This window comes from Onthophagus taurus, chromosome 3 (genome assembly GCF_036711975.1).
Source record: "Onthophagus taurus isolate NC chromosome 3, IU_Otau_3.0, whole genome shotgun sequence".
Lineage (NCBI taxonomy): Eukaryota > Metazoa > Arthropoda > Insecta > Coleoptera > Scarabaeidae > Onthophagus > Onthophagus taurus.
The window spans coordinates 10,240,101-10,262,564 of NC_091968.1; the positions used below are offsets into that span (position 1 = coordinate 10,240,101).

Sequence of the window (22,464 nt, forward strand, 5' to 3'; positions counted from 1 at the left end):
ATCCGAACAATAAATACTACCTAGTGGCTATAATATATGGTTTGGACAGAATAAAGTTGGTTTTGTACCAACGAATAAAAACTTTGAATTGTTAATTTAAATTTCTCAGCATCTTATCCCTGACTTTGTTCACCAATAAAAAATGGTTAGCAAGTAATGTTTGTTTATTAAAAATACAAGAAATATATTAATGAACGAATAATTAATTATGGACAACTTCAGGAACTGAACAAGCACAAACTGTCATCTTCTTCTACTAAACTTACTGGTTGTAAGGTTCGGAACAACAGTTCGGAATCAATGAATGAAATCTTCGGTAGTATTTTCCCAGTTTTCCCCAAACATAAGATTTAGAAGTTTTTTGATATCAGCAATCTTTTCTTTTGAAATTGGGTGAGATAGAGGAACATTAGGGATCATAAACTTTGAGCGGACTTTCCATTGAAACACCGTTTCAATGGGGATATGAAGACTTATGTATCATCTTCAAAGCGAACTCCAATATATTCATATATTATACAACAAGACGATCGAAAATACTCGATAATACGAGACGTATTGCCTTTTTTAAGGCAATACGTCGAGATTCGAGTATTTTCGATTGTCGTGTTGTATATGGCTAGACTATTTCATGAATAAAAAATATACATATTTTTAGATTTTTTATATTTTTTTAATAAATTACATTGATTGTTATGGAAACATGCATGGATGTCTGGAAATTAATTAAATGTCAAACAAGCGATAATACACTGTTAAAAATTTTACGGAGTGATTTAACTCTTTCGGTATAAGGTGAAATATTACCGCGAAAAAGTGGTAAACCTAACTAAATTCTAGTAGGTTGCAACACTTTTCAGAGTCAAAATAACTTTGTTAAAAGATGTTAAAAATACGGTGTTAATCTGTTTACTCCTCACACTGTAACTTTACACTTTTCAACTCTGCATTATGATTAAAAGTAAAATACAAATAATTCGGTGTAAACTAACTAAATTTTAAATTGTATTTACCCCGCTATGTAGGTTTCGTTGTGGTCACATGATCTATCACGTGATTCTTCTACAGTATTGGCAATTTTTAGTCGAAGCAAGTCGCAGCGTGCACAAACGTTATTAAATCGTGGTACATTAATTTTTAAATATTTTCTATATTTTTGTTAAAATGTATGATTGGTGCATTCGCGTAAAGTACGACCGAAAGAAGAGGGTTAAGTTAAGTGGTCAAGAATTGGCTAAACAATTGATTGATGAAGCGGTTAAGTATATTTTATTTATTGTTAGATTTTGTTTATTTGTACAAATCATTATTTTATAAATACTCTACCTATTAGATAGAATTGCTCGATAAATTCATACTATTTGCATTATTACTGTAAGTTTTACATATTACATTTTATTTAATTAAATGTTGGTGCCTAAACATCGCTCCACACGCCGTTATTTGTTGGCGCCACCGCTGGTTTGAATGTTAAGCACTATGGCTTGTTAAGCATGTGGCTTGGGAGTTGGTGGTTCAAGAATTGATTTTACATCAAAAAATAATAATTATTGTTCTAAATTCACTCACCACAACATTAACCGTTTGAATTTTTCAAATCATTTTTTTCTTTCTATTGTGAATTTAGGTTGAATAATAATAAACATTTTGAATTTTTAGGTTGCTTTAGATTTTCGATTAAAATTTCAAAATTTTGGAAGGTATAATAAAAGCAACTTTCCGAAATATATCGATAAAGTATTTAAAACGTACACTTCTAACATTCAAAAAGAACTACCGAAAGGTAATAACTAATAACAAATGAACTGTTTATGAGTTCTGTAAATGTTATTTTTCAGGTTGAGATAAGGATAGAAATGCGATTTTAACATTATTTCACTTATTACCACGGGGAATAAGATGTTCGAAAAAGGTATCAATTACTGAGGCTCAAAAACTAATATGTTTTCATGATGTAAGTTTTTACTATACAAATTTGGTTTCTTATTAACACAACTGCCTAATTTATTACATTAGATACCTACTACATTAATGCCTAATTTATTATTGAATTTTTAGTTATCTAAAACTTTAGATGAAGCTATTGATGGAAAGAAGACTGATCAACCGTTTCTTGTAGCTGTTGGTAAATCAAAATTAAATATACAAGACTATTATCAATTATGTATTAGCAATCGATGGTATTATGTTACCAGTAGAAGCCAAATGTTCTTAAGGGGGAAACTTCAAATTTACAGTAAGTTGCAGTTAAGTATAACTTTGGGTTTTTATAATAATTATCCCATTGTGTTTTCAGATAGAATTTAACATGTATAAATGTTTTAAGTGTCAAATTATTGTTTTTAGGCACATTATATTTCTACAAAATATGAATTAAGTTCTTATGTTTATTAATAGATTATTAAAACGCAAACAAATTTGTTCTGATTTTGATGTGGCCCTGTTCAAGAATCCTTAAAACCCAAGTGTAATACTGAAATGAAACTCCCCTGAGAGTTTTTTAACACAAAATTTTACTAAAAAATAATAGTTGAAGTTATCCGGTTAGGTGTCACATTTATCTCCTTCAAGGATACCTTTAAGTAGAAAACAGATTAATTTAACTACAAGGAAACAGTTAAACTTATCCGGTAAAGTGTTATATTTACCTCCTTCAAGGCTATCATTAACTAAAAAAAAGATTAATTTAACTACAAATGAATAGTTGAAGTTATCCGGTAAGGTGTTAGATTTACCTCCTTCGAGGATATTTTTAACTAAAACAAGATTAGTTTAACTATGTATAAAGAGTTCAGAATATCCGTAAAGGTGTCGTTTCAACAACATAGAATCAGTTAATTAACAATTATTATTAGTTGCATTCCTCCACCTTATGTATAACCTATAACTACGTTTTAGGAAGAATTTAACTACACTTGGCAATTTATATTTGTTAAATTTCTAACTTCGTAAAATTTGTCTCCAAAACGGATGGTCGCGAGGGGAAGTTCCCTCGCGATTTAGTTGAAAAAGAGTTAAATTTAGGTCCTATTTTTAACAGTGTACAAAGGTTCGTATTATCGTTCTCCATGGTTACGGCCAAATAACCGCTGAAATACTCGCAATTGACGGAAAAGCGCGATTTCTTATTGGCTGTTAACGTTAGGAATGAAATAGTCTTATTTAATTTTATCGTTTTATTTAAAGATAATGCGGAACTTCTTAAACGGGAAACTTGTTTCGTAAAATTCATGAATGAAATGACAAGTAAACTCACGTTGCTATAGTAACTAAGTAGCATTTAGCGTTTTCCTCGCCTACTATAATTAAAAATTTTAATTTTAATCTTTAATATTTTTAAATTGAAAAATAACGCTTATTTTCTGCAGATACATTATGCGTGCGATATATCATTGGAAAGCTAAAAATATGCTCTTTTCAATAACATCATAATCAACTATAGTTTGTATTTAAAAAAATACAACTTTGTCCACGACTACCTTATAATATATACCTTATGAATGAGTTTTCTAAACCAAAATGGTAGTCATTTTTCACGGAGTGAATAATAGCGGTGAATAATAATCATTATCCACGGGTAGCCATCTTGACCAGACTAATAATAATTATTTGAAACGTTAAAAGTTCAAAAAACGACAATTTAATTCAATTTTTTAGGAGTTTCTAAATGTTTGACATTAAAAAAACCTAAACAAATTACTTTTTTCGTACGATTTAAGCATAAATTAATTAATTTTCCTAAAGAAAACGACGTTTTATAAAACTGACATTTAATTTTGACAAATTGTTGTGAAGTTGGTTACAGTTAGTAACATTGAATTTGTGTCACATTGACGTTTAACCTTTATTCAAAAATTTATTTAAAAAATAAATTTATGGAATCAATTTCAATAGTCGTGGACAAAGTATAGTATTCTACTCGCATATAATGAGCTATTATTCACTCAGGTTAATTATGCCACTCGCTACGCTCGTGACATAAACTTAACCTTCGTGAATAATAGCCCTCATTATATGCTCATATAATAACATACTATTATGTTATATCTCAAAAATTATCAGCTATGTTTAAAATTTTTCAACGGCAGTATATTCTACTCAAAAAAGTGCCTGTAGAATGTATTAATCCCCCATTTCTCTAATTTCAAAAATAAACGTAATATGAGCATTTTTTGAAATCGCTAAAATTTGACTTTTCGGCTATAACTTAAAAACGAAAGAAGATAGAGATTTGTTCTTTGCGGGATAGGATTAGTCTTGGAAAAAGAGACCGAGACATGGCACCTATTTTTTTCGTATCTCTTATAGTTTCTGAGATAGCCTATAATAACACCCAAATTTGCCCACCTGTACATTGCTCAGAAAGACCACTTTACCTGCAACGGCTAACAAACTTCTTGCGTTAACTTCGGTACTTTGAGGACATTTGACGTAAAACTTGGTTATATTTCGTTTTATAATCCAGACTTTAATTACAAAAAATGGAATTTGAATTCAAAAATTTATCGTCAATTATACCTTACGGGGACATAATCCGGGGACACACTGTATATCTTGGCAAATATCAATTTTATAAAAAAACAATTTATACAAAAGTTATTTAATATTTTGTTTGCCATAATAAGGCATTCAATTGTTTTTATTTCAGAAAACAAATGAGCAACGAATAACACTTGAAGTTTTTTAAATGGCAATGTATCCTTTCGTTAGGCTCATTTGATAGAGATTTTGCAAAAAATTTAAAAATTGTTTATTAAGAAAATTTAACTAATAACATGAATCTAGATATCCGAGATCGTTAAGTACCTCGAAGTATCTCGAATTCCGAACACTAGATATAGAACTAGAAACATTCGGGTTTAGCCGTCTTTAGATACGTGCGGCTAAACCTGAATGATTCTAGTTCTAAAGTTAGTTCTACTTCAGTAAAAATAGACAACAATTTAACGCTTAGTAACAATTAAAACTAGAAGTAACACTAGAACTAGAAAAATTCGGGTTTAGCCGTGCGTATTCAGACAAAATTCGGCTAAACCTGACTTTTTTTTGATTCTAGGTCTAGTGCTAGTTCTAGTTTTAGTACAATAAAAACATACAACATAGTGATATCTAACAACATCATGTTTGGACTCATTTTAATGGTTTTTTTTAAATAAAAAATACATCATAAAAGAACACCATGAAGTTGTCCGTTTGTCTATTATACGATAACTAACTTCAGATTCAAATGTCAACCTCAATTTTGACATATTTGTAATCTTCATTAAAAATCCTTTAAAATGAGTACAAACACAACATATTTATCTTCAATATTAATGAAGTTATGGTCAACTTCCGGTTAGAAATGTCAACGTCAATTTTGACATATTTGTAATCGTCGTGAAAAATACTTTAAAATGAGCCCAAAGCAACTTCTGATTTGAAATGTCAATGTCATTTTGACATACTCTTAATTTTTATAAAATGTCTTAATATTTGTCACAAAAACAAAAATATAATAATAGTATATTGTTTTATATGGAAGAGAAGCAGTGCTTTTTATGGCGTGGTCTGTCGCTTAGCGACGAACGCAGTGAGTCGCTAATGACAGATGAGCCGTTAAAATTGTGGCGTGTCCGACAGTTTTCCGGACGAACGAAGTGAGTCCGGCAATGACGGACCAGCCACAAACGAATCTGCTTCTCTTCCGAATAAAACATAGTATTTTTTCTTCAAACGTTGCAAATAATTGCAATATAAATTTTAATAAATTTAATAAAATGACAATTAACTTATTATGTATTAATGAGAAATCGAAGGACGTCATGACAAAATAACGTTAGCAACGACGACGTAAATTTGACAACCAATAAAAAAAAGTAAACAGTTTTGCGCGAATTTTAACTTTTAACTGTTAGTTAAATTTATTTTTCCAATATGGCGCTAAAGTGACATGTGCTTCAGCGCTATGGCGCTAAAGTGAAATTTACTTTAGCGCCATAACGCTGAAGTACTTTTTGCTATGTTGATCTTACCAACCGTCGTTATGCAACAATGACTTACTTCTACCGCGAGTAAACACGACAACAAAGTTGTCATTTAATGACGTTTGAAGAAAATAGTATATTGTTTTATATGGAAGAGAAGCAGTGCTTTTTATGGCGTGGTCTGTCGCTTAGCGACGAACGCAGTGAGTCGCTAATGACAGATGAGCCGTTAAAATTGTGGCGTGTCCGACAGTTTGCCGGACGAACGAAGTGAGTCCGGCAATGACGGACCAGCCACAAACGAATCTGCTTCTCTTCCGAATAAAACATAGTATTTTTTCTTCAAACGTTGCAAATAATTGCAATATAAATTTTAATAAATTTAATAAAATGACAATTAACTTATTATGTATTAATGAGAAATCGAAGGACGTCATGACAAAATAACGTTAGCAACGACGACGTAAATTTGACAACCAATAAAAAAAAGTAAACAGTTTTGCGCGAATTTTAACTTTTAACTGTTAGTTAAATTTATTTTTCCAATATGGCGCTAAAGTGACATGTGCTTCAGCGCTATGGCGCTAAAGTGAAATTTACTTTAGCGCCATAACGCTGAAGTACTTTTTGCTATGTTGATCTTACCAACCGTCGTTATGCAACAATGACTTACTTCTACCGCGAGTAAACACGACAACAAAGTTGTCATTTAATGACGTTTGAAGAAAATAGTATATTGTTTTATATGGAAGAGAAGCAGTGCTTTTTATGGCGTGGTCTGTCGCTTAGCGACGAACGCAGTGAGTCGCTAATGACAGATGAGCCGTTAAAATTGTGGCGTGTCCGACAGTTTGCCGGACGAACGAAGTGAGTCCGGCAATGACGGACCAGCCACAAACGAATCTGCTTCTCTTCCGAATAAAACATAGTATTTTTTCTTCAAACGTTGCAAATAATTGCAATATAAATTTTAATAAATTTAATAAAATGACAATTAACTTATTATGTATTAATGAGAAATCGAAGGACGTCATGACAAAATAACGTTAGCAACGACGACGTAAATTTGACAACCAATAAAAAAAAGTAAACAGTTTTGCGCGAATTTTAACTTTTAACTGTTAGTTAAATTTATTTTTCCAATACGGCGCTAAAGTGACATGTGCTTCAGCGCTATGGCGCTAAAGTGAAATTTACTTTAGCGCCATAACGCTGAAGTACTTTTTGCTATGTTGATCTTACCAACCGTCGTTATGCAACAATGACTTACTTCTACCGCGAGTAAACACGACAACAAAGTTGTCATTTAATGACGTTTGAAGAAAATAGTATATTGTTTTATATGGAAGAGAAGCAGTGCTTTTTATGGCGTGGTCTGTCGCTTAGAGACGAACGCAGTGAGTCGCTAATGACAGATGAGCCGTTAAAATTGTGGCGTGTCCGACAGTTTGCCGGACGAACGAAGTGAGTCCGGCAATGACGGACCAGCCACAAACGAATCTGCTTCTCTTCCGAATAAAACATAGTATTTTTTCTTCAAACGTTGCAAATAATTGCAATATAAATTTTAATAAATTTAATAAAATGACAATTAACTTATTTTCCAATACGGCGCTAAAGTGACATGTGCTTCAGCGCTATGGCGCTAAAGTGAAATTTACTTTAGCGCCATAACGCTGAAGTACTTTTTGCTATGTTGATCTTACCAACCGTCGTTATGCAACAATGACTTACTTCTACCGCGAGTAAACACGACAACAAAGTTGTCATTTAATGACGTTTGAAGAAAATAGTATATTGTTTTATATGGAAGAGAAGCAGTGCTTTTTATGGCGTGGTCTGTCGCTTAGCGACGAACGCAGTGAGTCGCTAATGACAGATGAGCCGTTAAAATTGTGGCGTGTCCGACAGTTTGCCGGACGAACGAAGTGAGTCCGGCAATGACGGACCAGCCACAAACGAATCTGCTTCTCTTCCGAATAAAACATAGTATTTTTTCTTCAAACGTTGCAAATAATTGCAATATAAATTTTAATAAATTTAATAAAATGACAATTAACTTATTATGTATTAATGAGAAATCGAAGGACGTCATGACAAAATAACGTTAGCAACGACGACGTAAATTTGACAACCAATAAAAAAAAGTAAACAGTTTTGCGCGAATTTTAACTTTTAACTGTTAGTTAAATTTATTTTTCCAATATGGCGCTAAAGTGACATGTGCTTCAGCGCTATGGCGCTAAAGTGAAATTTACTTTAGCGCCATAACGCTGAAGTACTTTTTGCTATGTTGATCTTACCAACCGTCGTTATGCAACAATGACTTACTTCTACCGCGAGTAAACACGACAACAAAGTTGTCATTTAATGACGTTTGAAGAAAATAGTATATTGTTTTATATGGAAGAGAAGCAGTGCTTTTTATGGCGTGGTCTGTCGCTTAGCGACGAACGCAGTGAGTCGCTAATGACAGATGAGCCGTTAAAATTGTGGCGTGTCCGACAGTTTGCCGGACGAACGAAGTGAGTCCGGCAATGACGGACCAGCCACAAACGAATCTGCTTCTCTTCCGAATAAAACATAGTATTTTTTCTTCAAACGTTGCAAATAATTGCAATATAAATTTTAATAAATTTAATAAAATGACAATTAACTTATTATGTATTAATGAGAAATCGAAGGACGTCATGACAAAATAACGTTAGCAACGACGACGTAAATTTGACAACCAATAAAAAAAAGTAAACAGTTTTGCGCGAATTTTAACTTTTAACTGTTAGTTAAATTTATTTTTCCAATATGGCGCTAAAGTGACATGTGCTTCAGCGCTATGGCGCTAAAGTGAAATTTACTTTAGCGCCATAACGCTGAAGTACTTTTTGCTATGTTGATCTTACCAACCGTCGTTATGCAACAATGACTTACTTCTACCGCGAGTAAACACGACAACAAAGTTGTCATTTAATGACGTTTGAAGAAAATAGTATATTGTTTTATATGGAAGAGAAGCAGTGCTTTTTATGGCGTGGTCTGTCGCTTAGCGACGAACGCAGTGAGTCGCTAATGACAGATGAGCCGTTAAAATTGTGGCGTGTCCGACAGTTTGCCGGACGAACGAAGTGAGTCCGGCAATGACGGACCAGCCACAAACGAATCTGCTTCTCTTCCGAATAAAACATAGTATTTTTTCTTCAAACGTTGCAAATAATTGCAATATAAATTTTAATAAATTTAATAAAATGACAATTAACTTATTATGTATTAATGAGAAATCGAAGGACGTCATGACAAAATAACGTTAGCAACGACGACGTAAATTTGACAACCAATAAAAAAAAGTAAACAGTTTTGCGCGAATTTTAACTTTTAACTGTTAGTTAAATTTATTTTTCCAATACGGCGCTAAAGTGACATGTGCTTCAGCGCTATGGCGCTAAAGTGAAATTTACTTTAGCGCCATAACGCTGAAGTACTTTTTGCTATGTTGATCTTACCAACCGTCGTTATGCAACAATGACTTACTTCTACCGCGAGTAAACACGACAACAAAGTTGTCATTTAATGACGTTTGAAGAAAATAGTATATTGTTTTATATGGAAGAGAAGCAGTGCTTTTTATGGCGTGGTCTGTCGCTTAGAGACGAACGCAGTGAGTCGCTAATGACAGATGAGCCGTTAAAATTGTGGCGTGTCCGACAGTTTGCCGGACGAACGAAGTGAGTCCGGCAATGACGGACCAGCCACAAACGAATCTGCTTCTCTTCCGAATAAAACATAGTATTTTTTCTTCAAACGTTGCAAATAATTGCAATATAAATTTTAATAAATTTAATAAAATGACAATTAACTTATTTTCCAATACGGCGCTAAAGTGACATGTGCTTCAGCGCTATGGCGCTAAAGTGAAATTTACTTTAGCGCCATAACGCTGAAGTACTTTTTGCTATGTTGATCTTACCAACCGTCGTTATGCAACAATGACTTACTTCTACCGCGAGTAAACACGACAACAAAGTTGTCATTTAATGACGTTTGAAGAAAATAGTATATTGTTTTATATGGAAGAGAAGCAGTGCTTTTTATGGCGTGGTCTGTCGCTTAGCGACGAACGCAGTGAGTCGCTAATGACAGATGAGCCGTTAAAATTGTGGCGTGTCCGACAGTTTGCCGGACGAACGAAGTGAGTCCGGCAATGACGGACCAGCCACAAACGAATCTGCTTCTCTTCCGAATAAAACATAGTATTTTTTCTTCAAACGTTGCAAATAATTGCAATATAAATTTTAATAAATTTAATAAAATGACAATTAACTTATTATGTATTAATGAGAAATCGAAGGACGTCATGACAAAATAACGTTAGCAACGACGACGTAAATTTGACAACCAATAAAAAAAAGTAAACAGTTTTGCGCGAATTTTAACTTTTAACTGTTAGTTAAATTTATTTTTCCAATACGGCGCTAAAGTGACATGTGCTTCAGCGCTATGGCGCTAAAGTGAAATTTACTTTAGCGCCATAACGCTGAAGTACTTTTTGCTATGTTGATCTTACCAACCGTCGTTATGCAACAATGACTTACTTCTACCGCGAGTAAACACGACAACAAAGTTGTCATTTAATGACGTTTGAAGAAAATAGTATATTGTTTTATATGGAAGAGAAGCAGTGCTTTTTATGGCGTGGTCTGTCGCTTAGAGACGAACGCAGTGAGTCGCTAATGACAGATGAGCCGTTAAAATTGTGGCGTGTCCGACAGTTTGCCGGACGAACGAAGTGAGTCCGGCAATGACGGACCAGCCACAAACGAATCTGCTTCTCTTCCGAATAAAACATAGTATTTTTTCTTCAAACGTTGCAAATAATTGCAATATAAATTTTAATAAATTTAATAAAATGACAATTAACTTATTTTCCAATACGGCGCTAAAGTGACATGTGCTTCAGCGCTATGGCGCTAAAGTGAAATTTACTTTAGCGCCATAACGCTGAAGTACTTTTTTGCTATGTTGATCTTACCAACCGTCGTTATGCAACAATGACTTACTTCTACCGCGAGTAAACACGACAACAAAGTTGTCATTTAATGACGTTTGAAGAAAAAAAATATTAATATTTAAAAATTAAATTGCTATCTTCATTGTTGCTAACTAACTCGGGTTTAGCGTTTTTTTATTCTAACTTTTTTGTTTTATGAGATAAGTGCGTCATCTTTGGACTAATTTTAAAAGTTTTTTAATGAAGATGACAAATATGTCAAAATTGACGTTGACGTTTCAAACCGGAAGTAATTGTATTTCCATTAATATTAAAGTTAAATGTCGAGTTTGGACTCATTTTAAAGGATTTTTTATGAAGTTGACAAATATGTCAAAATTAAAAGTTATTATTAATTATTATTATTAATATAATAATAAAATTAAAGTTGACATTGACAACTGAAAATTTTTTTCACGACTAAACCCGACTGTTTCTAGTTTTAGGTCTTATATTAGTTCTAGTGATAGTGCTAGTGTAAAACTAGAACTAACACTAGACCTAGAACTAGAAATATTCGGGTTTAGCCGCGCGTCTTCAGCTTTTCTAAGTTCTTGTCTAAGACGCCCGGCTAAACCTAAAACTTTCTAGGCCTAGTGTTAGTTCTAGCTTTAAATGTTATTTAACCCTAAATTCTTGTACATTTTAATTGATCTAAAAATATTTTTTTTTTACTCTATCCACTTACCTTGCTTATAATTTCATCCATTTACCCATTTTGAATTAAATACAACCTTTAAATCGAATTAATTACATTAAAAAAAACTTAAATTCAACGTCAATTTTGACAAGCAACTGCAATATTTGGATCTTAAGAGCCCACTTTACCAGGTCGGTCAGTTTCTGAGGGGCGCAGACGACGGACGTTCGGAAGCAACGAGGCGGAGTTTATTTTCTACTAGGCCCGACCCTTTATAGATTAAAAAAACATCGTGTTTATTTTATTACGATTCTTTTTCTCGTCGATGTTGTTAATGAAGAAATTAAACGACTTCTTCTAAATATTATTGTTTATTAACAATTTTTCTTAATTACGAATTACAATCAATCTTTTTATTGACTTTCCAATTTATTTATTATTTTGATTTTTTATTAATAATCGTAGTCGTAGCCCACCTTTTTACTACGTTTGTTTTTTTAAGTATTTTGGTTCACAACAATAAAACATTTATATCATTTTGAAACGAAAATAACATTTATAACTTCATTTTATATTAAAATAGATATATTTGCAATACAGGGAATGTGAAAAGTTCGGTACAACATTTATAAATTATATCTTTGTTGTATTATTATGCGTTCGTTTGATGTACAGGTGTCTCAGAGTAACCGTGTAAGTAATTTTATTTGAAAACACAGGTAGTTACAAAAATTAAAGAAAAAATAGCTGAATAAATGTGGTTCCTTTATGAATATTATTACTTTTCATTCGAACTTTTTTAATATTTCTGTTTAAAAAATGGACTGCATGGTCTGCATCACCTTGTATAAGTAAATGAAATAATATGTAATACCTAATTAATAATAATATTAAATAATGATTGAAGTATACAAAATATGGCTAATAGTGTAATAAATAAAACAGCCCTGACTAGAAAAATCTTTAGAAAATTTTAATTTGCCATCGTTGAATAGATGTAAGCTCTTGAAATTCGCTGGACACTTCACCTCGAAGATGGCATTTTCGTTTTTTATTGTTTCATTTGGACTTGCAACTAAGAATCCATACATCCTACGGATGAATAGAGCTGAAGAGTTTGCTGGCAAGTTATATTTACTTTCAAATTTTTTTAATGCAAGCCATTCATAGGCTTGGCCATGTTTAGTGTTATTATTTCTAGCAAATTTCGAGTACAAGATTGATTTAACTTTATTTAAGCAAGACGTGTCATTTCTCATCCTACATACATCACCAAATCTCGATGCAGTTAGGCACAGATACCTTTCTTGGATCCATATCTGATTGGTACTTTAGCTTCTGGTAAGAATTTGTATTTTATTTCTGTTAATGCATCCATCTTGCAAGTTTCCAATAAATTCTTCTTTCTTTTATATTCTTCGTGTGAAATGTCACTCATAAATTATAACCGAATTGCTATCATTACCCTGATCGGCTTTCGCTACCTACCTGAATTACTCTGTATACACGAGTATTTTATTTTATTGTATACAATTATTTTATAGCAGTACCACTCCGGATGATGCATCGTAATTGATGTTGTTCGAGCGTTTAGCGTTTACAGTCTTTATTCAGTCTTTATTTACTTTTCCTGAAGCTGTAACTAAATTAATTCTTCTTTACCTGCGTTCTTCATAAACTGCTATGCCATGTCACTTGCGGTTTCTTGATATTTTTGGAATGTTTTTGTTAACATAAATAACAAACACATAACAATAATTCTTCAGCCTGTGTATATCCGGTACCGACAGATAACAGAAACAACAGCAGAGTTTATCTCAATAGACTCTTTGCTTTCTTCAGTGTAAGCTTCTTTTTTATCCCGCACATAAAACATAAAAGAAATGAGCTGCTAAGCCCTGCTTTTGACTCATTAATAAATTTAATGCGAGTTTTGTTGCAGTTGAATGAATTATTCTCCACCATCAGTATTTGGTTCTGCATCATTTGTATTATTTATCTTATGGTATCGCTTCAAATAATGTATCGTTTTAATTTTTACTGTGATGGTTTATTCTTTTTAAATAAGTCCTTTTTATGTGTGCCACAGTTTATACAATAAAATTAATAAAATTTAACTTACCTTTCTGAATGAATACATTTTTCAATTGAATCTCGGACTATAAAATATGAAATTTTAGATTGTATAAAAATTTATATCGTAAATTATTACCGTCTATTACTCCTTTTTCGAGAATATCTTTAAATGCTAAGGGGTAGTTTTTTAGATGAACATACTTACCCATTGTTTATAAAAACTTTACAAACTAAATTAAACTAACACTATAGTACACAATAAAATAACAACTATTGACTATAAATTCAAAAATTTTGTTAAATTACACAATCATTAGTAGAAAATCACGGAAAATAAAGTTCAAAACGTACTTTTGGAAATGATTATTTTCTCTACCACATTAAAAAGTAATAGATAAAACAAGGAGCTTCGATGAAGAGAGTCGATGTAAGCGCCGCTCAGTCGGCAAGAGGCGGGACTAACGCGGTGGTAATACTTCGTGGGAATCTTGACGGAAAATATTCATTTTTACGCTACCTTTTTGCAATTTTAGCAAATTACAAACTATTCCTTTATAACTAAAAATTTTGAAAAAATTGATTTGAAAAATATTACTATTTTCAAGTATACTATCATGCAAGCTAAAAAAGAACGACCAAATTGTATAATATTGAGGAAAAAAACCCCTTTTTTTGGAAAACTTTAAAAATTTTCACCATGCGTTATGTAGAATTGTTAGAAGAAGCTATGTACAAAATTTCATCCAAATATTTTCATAAATAATGTATGTTTTTTGTAATTTGCCGAGCTGTATGGTAAAGTAGCCTCTTAATCGCCATGGTAACCGAGTCAAGTTGGATAACCTTAAAATAATAAAATTTTATTCCGATTTTTTTATCAATTCTAACCTAATTTTTATTAATTTTAAAACAATTCGAATTCCTTACGATTATCTCGCATTCATAAGAAATTCGTTAATTGTAGTTCATTTAAATCGATTCTAATTAAGAGAAATAAATTTTTTGGTTCAATCCACTTACCTTGTTTATAATTCCCTAGATAAACCAATTTTGAGTTGAATACAGCTTTAAACCAATTAAATAAGACTTTTTCCTTAAAAAAACTTAAATTCAATTTCAATTTTGACAAGCACCTGTAATATTTGGATCTTAATCACCATGGTAACAGAGTCAAGTTGGATAACCTAACAATAATAAAATTATAACCGTATTTCGCTTTATATTTCAATATTTTTTTAATTGTATTTTATCTGTTTTTAAAAAATTTTTGTATATTGCTTCTTAAGTGAAATACACTGTATAAATAAAAACATATAAATGTCAATTCTTCCAATGACGTCACAGCAAGGTCTTTGCGGGGGGATACGTTCATAACAACAGCGTTCATATCATCATATGGAGGATATGGAGATTATGGAGTTGGATAACTTTATACACACTTATACAGTATGTTTATTCAACGGACCTAGATACTAAAAAATAAATTAAGTGTCGCCATCTATTATAAATTTAATCAATCCGTATACATAACCTATAAAGCAAATAACATAACCTTAAACTAATTGAAAACTAAATTGAACTAAATGGAAGAAAAAATGGATACAAACGGATTTAAATGGACCAAACCAGAAGAGGTAATGAGATTACATCAATTAAAAAAGCGAAAAAACGCTTTACAAGCTAGGATAAAAGCGAATAAACAAAATAAAACGACCGTGAACAATTTTGTGCCAGAAAAACGAAAAAATCCCTTCGCAATCGAAACGAGCGAAAATAAACGATTAAAAAGTGAATGTTTCGACGATTCAGACACTCTTTTTAAATTACTAAATTGCACCTCAAATCCATTAACCGTACAAGTTAATAATAAAGAGAATAAAGTTAATTTTAATAATATATTGAAGCTCGATGAATCGGAATCTTCTAAAAGTGATGTAGAAATTGTTCGAGGTGAAACTTTTTTGCCTGTGGATTGGACTTTGAAGACTAAAGTCCGGTTTTTCGCTTCAAAACCGTTTCAATGGAGCCAAAAATTAAGGATAAGTGAAGAAGCTTCAGCAATGACCGGGTTCGTACGATGTTTAGATACCAAAACAACATCGACTTCTTTAGATACCTCATCAAACTCAAAATTTCATCAATGTTGTTTATATTGGATACAACCCCATTTACCATGGTTATCATTATTTCCAAGAACTTCCCAAAAATCATCTTCAACATCAACAATAACAACACATAACGCAATTAAAGAAAGTCTACATCAATCGTTTACTGATGGATTAAAATCGTTACTTCAATTATTACGTACAAGACAATGTCCGTATTTTTATTTATGTACAAATAATTTCACCGCATTATTTCGTGCTGCTGGAATTAGTGGATTTGCCGAAATGAACGTTATGGTGACGCCGACAACACGAGGATTTCGTCAAGTTCTACGGAACGAAGATATTGAATTTAAAACACCATTAAAAAAAAGTACCAACAGTCAAGAAATAGATCACGAAAATGACACCCTCGATGCTAACACAGAAGAAGTTGTTAATGATAACGAAGAAGATGAAATAACCGACGAAGAATGGTTAAAACAAATGGGTATTGGCCAAGAAGATATCAAAAAAATTAATTTCAAACAAGAAAAAATTCGTAGAAAAATTGAAAGCGAAATAGATAACGGCGCAGAAAGTTTAATTTTTATTGAAGGCGTTGAAGTTTCAGCGTTTTATAACTTCCTAATGAACTCGAAAAGTATTGTACCAACTGTTAGTTCTTTAGCGGGTGTTCCTCCAACGCTTTTATCACCAGTCGCATTCAACGGAGGTACGGTAAATTCGTTAAAAGTGCGCGAAAATAAAGTGAATGTTGATAACGAAACGTTCTTTTCGATCGAATTACAAGGACCGATTTTACCACATCTTATTCATAATTTATATCACTTTTGTCGACCGGAAATGAGTGTGACAGCTTCATTCTCCGATTTAAAAAGCACGCAACCTTTTAGTAAAATTAAGTTTAAAAGTAATGAGACGAAAAATGAAGGAGAAAATGTTATGAATCGAAGTGGAAGTGCCGTTTTTAAACGGGAAAATTTAGGCGATTGTGGATTTCCCAAGGAAATTTTAGAAATTTTTTGTTCTGATAAATCAGACTGTACTGTTAATTATGATAATTTAAAGTATTGTGATGATTCTAAGTTGTATAATTGGATATGAATTAATTTATTATAGACTTTTTCATTTATTTAAGATTATAACTATCAAATAACATTTAAGTTATGCAACGAGTTCTTTTTTTAATTATATTTTATTGATATTTCGTATTTGTGCGTACAAATTATTTTTTGGGGTTCCCATTTTTTACGAAAATCCTTTAACTTCTTGTATCCCTAATTGTCTCAGTAATTGGACTAGGTTAAGTGTGTTTTTCGAATCTAAGGAAGCCGTATCTAAAAATCTAAACTAACAGTAGGACTAGAAACATTCGGGTTTAGGCCCACTACTACCACTCATAGTTAAAGTCTCTGGTAGCGTTATCTATCGGATAGCTTAAAAATTGGTTACTACCACTGTATTTATCTTATAGATACCGCTATCCAACGGATAACTTTTGAAATATCTGTAACCCGTGGATTGGGTGTCGGATAAGTTGCTATCTAAGGGATAACTGCGGATACCTAACCTCAAATAGAATTTATACTGACGTATAAAATTCGACCGCTTTACTATTTCGGTTAAAACAAGAAAAGTAATACAAACTTAAATAAAAAACTATTAATAATTAACATTAGATAAAATCATCATGGATAATTTCTTCGATCAGTGCCGGCGCTAGCAAATGAAGCGCCAGGGTGCGGGAACCGGAGTGGCCCCCCCCAAGCATTTTGGGCGGAATGCGGGGAGGGAGCGCCCTAAATGCGGGCCAAAAATTAAAAATTCATTTTAATTTAAAAAAATTAAAAAATGCATAATATATATAATCAAAGAAATATAAATAAACTTAAGAAAGACTGGAATAATCATAATCCATACTTCAGCAAAAATTTAAGAATTATACTGGTGAAAAACCAAACTTAAGGGAATAGTCAAGAATACTCTGGTCAGAAGATTAATTTGCAAGAAAAAGTCTGAAATTGCAATAGTTATAAACTAGACTTCAGCAAAAAACAGGAATTACATTGTTCAAAGTCTACATGAAGTCTGAAATTACTGTTCAGAGAAAACAAAAAATTGATTATAAACCAAACATGATTTTTCATGTCAATAGTTATGTGTTCAATAAAAGAATGCGAAGAATATGAACAATAAACCAATAGACTTGTCTTGTTATTGCACAGGACAGGAAATCACCAATACGGAAACTTTGCCAATAAGCACAAAAGCAAAGTAATAGCTGCAGAAATGAGGTACCGGGTGGTAGAAGATCCGTATAGATAACAAGAGGCTCCCAAGAAAAAGATCTAATGCTTCTAAAAAATTAAATACTGCTTTCTGAAGACTAGATACTGCTCTGGAAGATTAAATACTGCTTTCTGAAGACTAGATACTGCCGACAGGTCTAAATACAGCATCTAAAACACTAAATACTACTTTCTAAAGACTAAAATTGCTTTGTGGAGACTAAATACTGCTTTCTGAAGACTAGATACTGCTAACAGGTCTAAATACTGCAAAAGAAAGATAAAATATTTTGGAGAAAACATACATAACTTTGGCAGAAGACTAGATACTGCTTCTAGAAGACTAAATACTGCTTTCTGAAAACTAGATACTGCTAACAGGTCTAAATACTGCAAAAGAAAGATAAAATATTTTGGAGAAAACATACATAACTTTGGCAGAAGACTAGATACTGCTTCTAGAAGACTAAATGCTGCTTTCTGAAAACTAGATACTGCTAACAGGTCTAAATACTGCAAAAGAAAGATAAAATATTTTGGAGAAAACATACATAACTTTGGCAGAAGACTAGATACTGCTTCTAGAAGACTAAATACTGCTTTCTGAAAACTAGATACTGCTAACAGGTCTAAATACTGCAAAAGAAAGATAAAATATTTTGGAGAAAACATACATAACTTTGACAGAAGACTAGATACTGCTTCTAGAAGACTAAATACTGCTTTCTGAAAACTAGATACTGCTAACAGGTCTAAATACTGCAAAAGAAAGATAAAATATTTTGGAGAAAACATACATAACTTTGGCAGAAGACTAGATACTGCTTCTAGAAGACTAAATACTGCTTTCTGAAAACTAGATACTGCTAACAGGTCTAAATACTGCAAAAGAAAGATAAAATATTTTGGAGAAAACATACATAACTTTGGCAGAAGACTAGATACTGCTTCTAGAAGACTAAATACTGCTTAGACTAGATACTGAAGACAGGTCTAAATACAGCATCTGGAACACTAAATACTGCTTTCTAAAGACTAAAATTGCTTTGTGGAGAATAAATACTGCTTTCTGAAGACTAGCTACTGCTGACAGGTCTAAATACTGCAAAAGAAAGATAAGATATTGTTGGAGAAAATATTAAAAAAGGCGCCGGCGCCCCCTTTTAGACAGAGCCCGGGTGCAGTGCACCCCTTGCACCCCCCAGTAGCGCTGCCTCTGTCTTCGATATTGGAGATGAAGAACAAATTTTTGAAGAAATCAATGAATTATTTCCTATAAGAAGCGAAAGGATAATAAGGAGTAGAGTTGACCATTTAAATATTCATTCTATATTGAATTTATGACGATAAATGAGATTTCGTCTCTCAAAAAAAGTTTTCATCGCCTTTTGAATCAAATAGAAGATGTAATATAACCTCCATCCATGACGTAAGTAATTTGTTGATTGCTATTATTTAATGTAAAATTCATCAAAATTTTAGTAATAATGCTGTACCTCCTTCAAACCGTTTGTTGCTGACTCTTCGGTTTTATGCAATGAGTAACATGTTGCTATCCATAGCAGATTTTGTAGGAGTGAGTGTACAATTGGCATCTTCAGTCGTTCATCATGTTAGTTGTGCCATTATTGTTTACCATCACATTTTAACATACAATAATACGAGATATACATATTTTTTGCTTTCCTTGTCATGTAACTGCATCACTTTTTTTGTTTTCTATTACGTTTTTATGTTTGATAACAAATTCAAGGAGTTCGCATTCTTCTTTGATGAAATTGGTGGTTCGTCGCCTTTTCTCAGTCTCCATTTCCAAATTTTAAGTTTAAGGTTAGAACAGGTTAGAATATCGTCAAAATACCTAATAGTAGGTTTTTTGACCACATAGAGCTGTCAATTTAACATAATAGACCAAAAAATCCCTAGATTCCTTGGTTATCTCAAAGATTTCTTAACTATTTATACGTCCCACGCTGCTTTATATTAAAAAAAATAGTTTTTTTACAATTTTCCATGAGATAAGATGGAATGAAAAGTATAAAAATATACAGGTGATTCAAAAAACCGCTGACAGACTTCTAAAGTAGATAATACACGAAAAATTTAGATGAATAGTCTGAATATACATGGGTCGCAAATGCCTCGTTGGCGAGATATAGCGGATCAAAGTTTCTTTAAAATTAAACATTATCTGCAATAAAAAGCACTTTTTAAAAAATATTGTCTACGCCATTGCTCTCTACGCGTGTAAAGTGATCAATTATCTATCAATTGGTCCTTTACAAAACTTTGATAAAAGCAATAGTTTTTAAGAAAAACGCGTTTGTAGAAAATGTGTTAATCCAATCAAAAACTGTTGCTTTAATCAAACTTTTGTAAGAGACCAATTGATAGATAATTGATTACTTTACACGAAAATACTGCCCGTTTGACAAAATTAGCAGTGGAGTTGAAAATATTTTTAAAAAAGGGCTTTTTATTGCAGATAATGTTTAATTTTAAAGAAACTTTGACCCCTTTCTGAGCAATGTACAGGGTGGGCAAATTTGGGTGTTATTATAGGCTATCTCAGAAACTATAAGAGATACGAAAAAAGTAGGTGCCATGTCCCTGTAATTCAATCCCGCAAACATAAAACCTCTATATTCTTTTGTTTTTAAGTTACAGCCAAAAAGTCAAATTTTCGTGATTTCAAAAAATGCTCATATTTCGTTTATTTTTCAAATTATACAAATTATAGGAATGGGGTTGATACGTCTTAAGACACTTTTTTAAGTGGAATATACTGCCGTTGAAAAGTTTTAAATATACTTGATGATTTTTGAGATACAACACAAAGTTGTGTTTTTTTAAATACAAACTATACTTGACTATGATGTTAAAGAAAAGAGCATATTTTTAGCTTTCCAATGATGTATCGCATGTATGGTGTATTTGCAGAAAATAAGCGTTAAATTTCAATTCGAAAATAGTAAGCGCTAATGTTCAAAATTTTGATTATAGTAGGCGGGTCCGGACAGTAAATACTACCTAGTGGCTATAATATATGGTTTTGCACGAATATGACAGAATAAAGTTGGTTTTGTACCATTATTCAGGATAAGTTGGTTTTGTACCAACGAATAAAAACTTTGAATAGTTAATTTAAATTTCTCAGCATCTTATCCCTGACTTTGTTCACTAATAAAAAATGATTAGTGCTACGTCTTTACTTTATAAAAGTACGAAGATGTGTTTAACTAAAAATTTATTTAGAACTGAAACTGGTTTCCCAAATTTACATCTTTTATATAAACAGTATACACAACACGCAAACTCAGAACGCTAAGATGCAAAACAAATCAAATTAAATTCTATAAATCTATAACAATTAGCATTTAAAGTTTGTTTATTAAAAACACAAAAAATGTATTAATTAATGAATAATTAAATATGGACAACTTCAGGAACTAAAGAGTCATAAACTGTCATCTTCTTCTACTCAACTTACTGGTTGTAAGATTAGAACAGTTCGGTATCAATGAATGAAATCTTCGGTAGTATTTTCCCAGTTTTCCCCAAACATAAGATGTAGAAGTTTTTTGATATCAGCAGAAAGAAAAGATTCTTTTGAAATTGGGTGAGATAGAGGAAAATTAGGAATCATAAATTGGGAGTGTGCTTTCCATTGAAACACCGTTTGAATGGGGATATGAAGACTTATGTATCATCTTCAAAGCGGACTCCAATATATTCTATATTTAATTTTATCGTTTTATTTAAAGATAATGCGGAACTTCTTAAACGGGAAACTCGTTTCGCAAAATTCATGAATGAAATGACAAGTAAACTCACGTTGCTATAGTAACTAAGTAGTATTTAGCGTTTTCCTCGCCTACTATAATTAAAAATTTGAATTTCAATCTTTAATATTTAAAAAATTTAAAAATAACGCTTATTTTCCGCAGAAACATCATGCGTGCGATACATCATTGGAAAGCTAAAAATATGCTGTTTTCAGTAACATTATAACAAACTATAGTTTATATTTAAAAAAATACAACTTTGTGCTGTATCTCTAAAATCATCAAGTATGTTTAAAATATTTCAACGGCAGTATATTCTACTCAAAAAAATGTCTTAAGAATGTATTAACCCCATTTCTCTAATTTCAAAAATAAACGAAATATGAGCATTTTTTGAAATCACTAAAATTTGACTTTTTGACTATAACTTAAAAACAAAAGAAGATAGAGATTTGGTCTTTACGGGATTGAATTAGTCTCGGAAAAAGAGACCGGGACATGGCACCTACTTTTTTTGTATCTCTTATAGTTTCTGAGATAGTCTATAATAACACCCAAAT

General features: G+C 32.0%; 1 protein-coding gene and 1 long non-coding RNA gene across 2 annotated transcripts; both read left to right on the forward strand.

The window, feature by feature from the left end:
• The first annotated feature begins 722 nt into the window (after positions 1-722).
• On the forward strand, positions 723-2,563 carry LOC139429393 (uncharacterized). The gene is made up of 5 exons (XR_011640036.1): positions 723-1,257; positions 1,660-1,783; positions 1,839-1,954; positions 2,059-2,236; positions 2,297-2,563. It is a non-coding gene; the product is annotated as an uncharacterized lncRNA (long non-coding RNA).
• A 12,496-nt stretch (positions 2,564-15,059) lies between these two features.
• LOC111421944 (humpty dumpty) lies at positions 15,060-17,042 on the forward strand. Its single transcript, XM_023055137.2, has one exon. It carries the CDS (start codon positions 15,307-15,309, stop codon positions 16,933-16,935), a length of 1,629 nt encoding a protein of 542 aa, XP_022910905.2. The 5' UTR covers positions 15,060-15,306; the 3' UTR covers positions 16,936-17,042.
• The last annotated feature ends 5,422 nt before the right edge of the window (positions 17,043-22,464 follow it).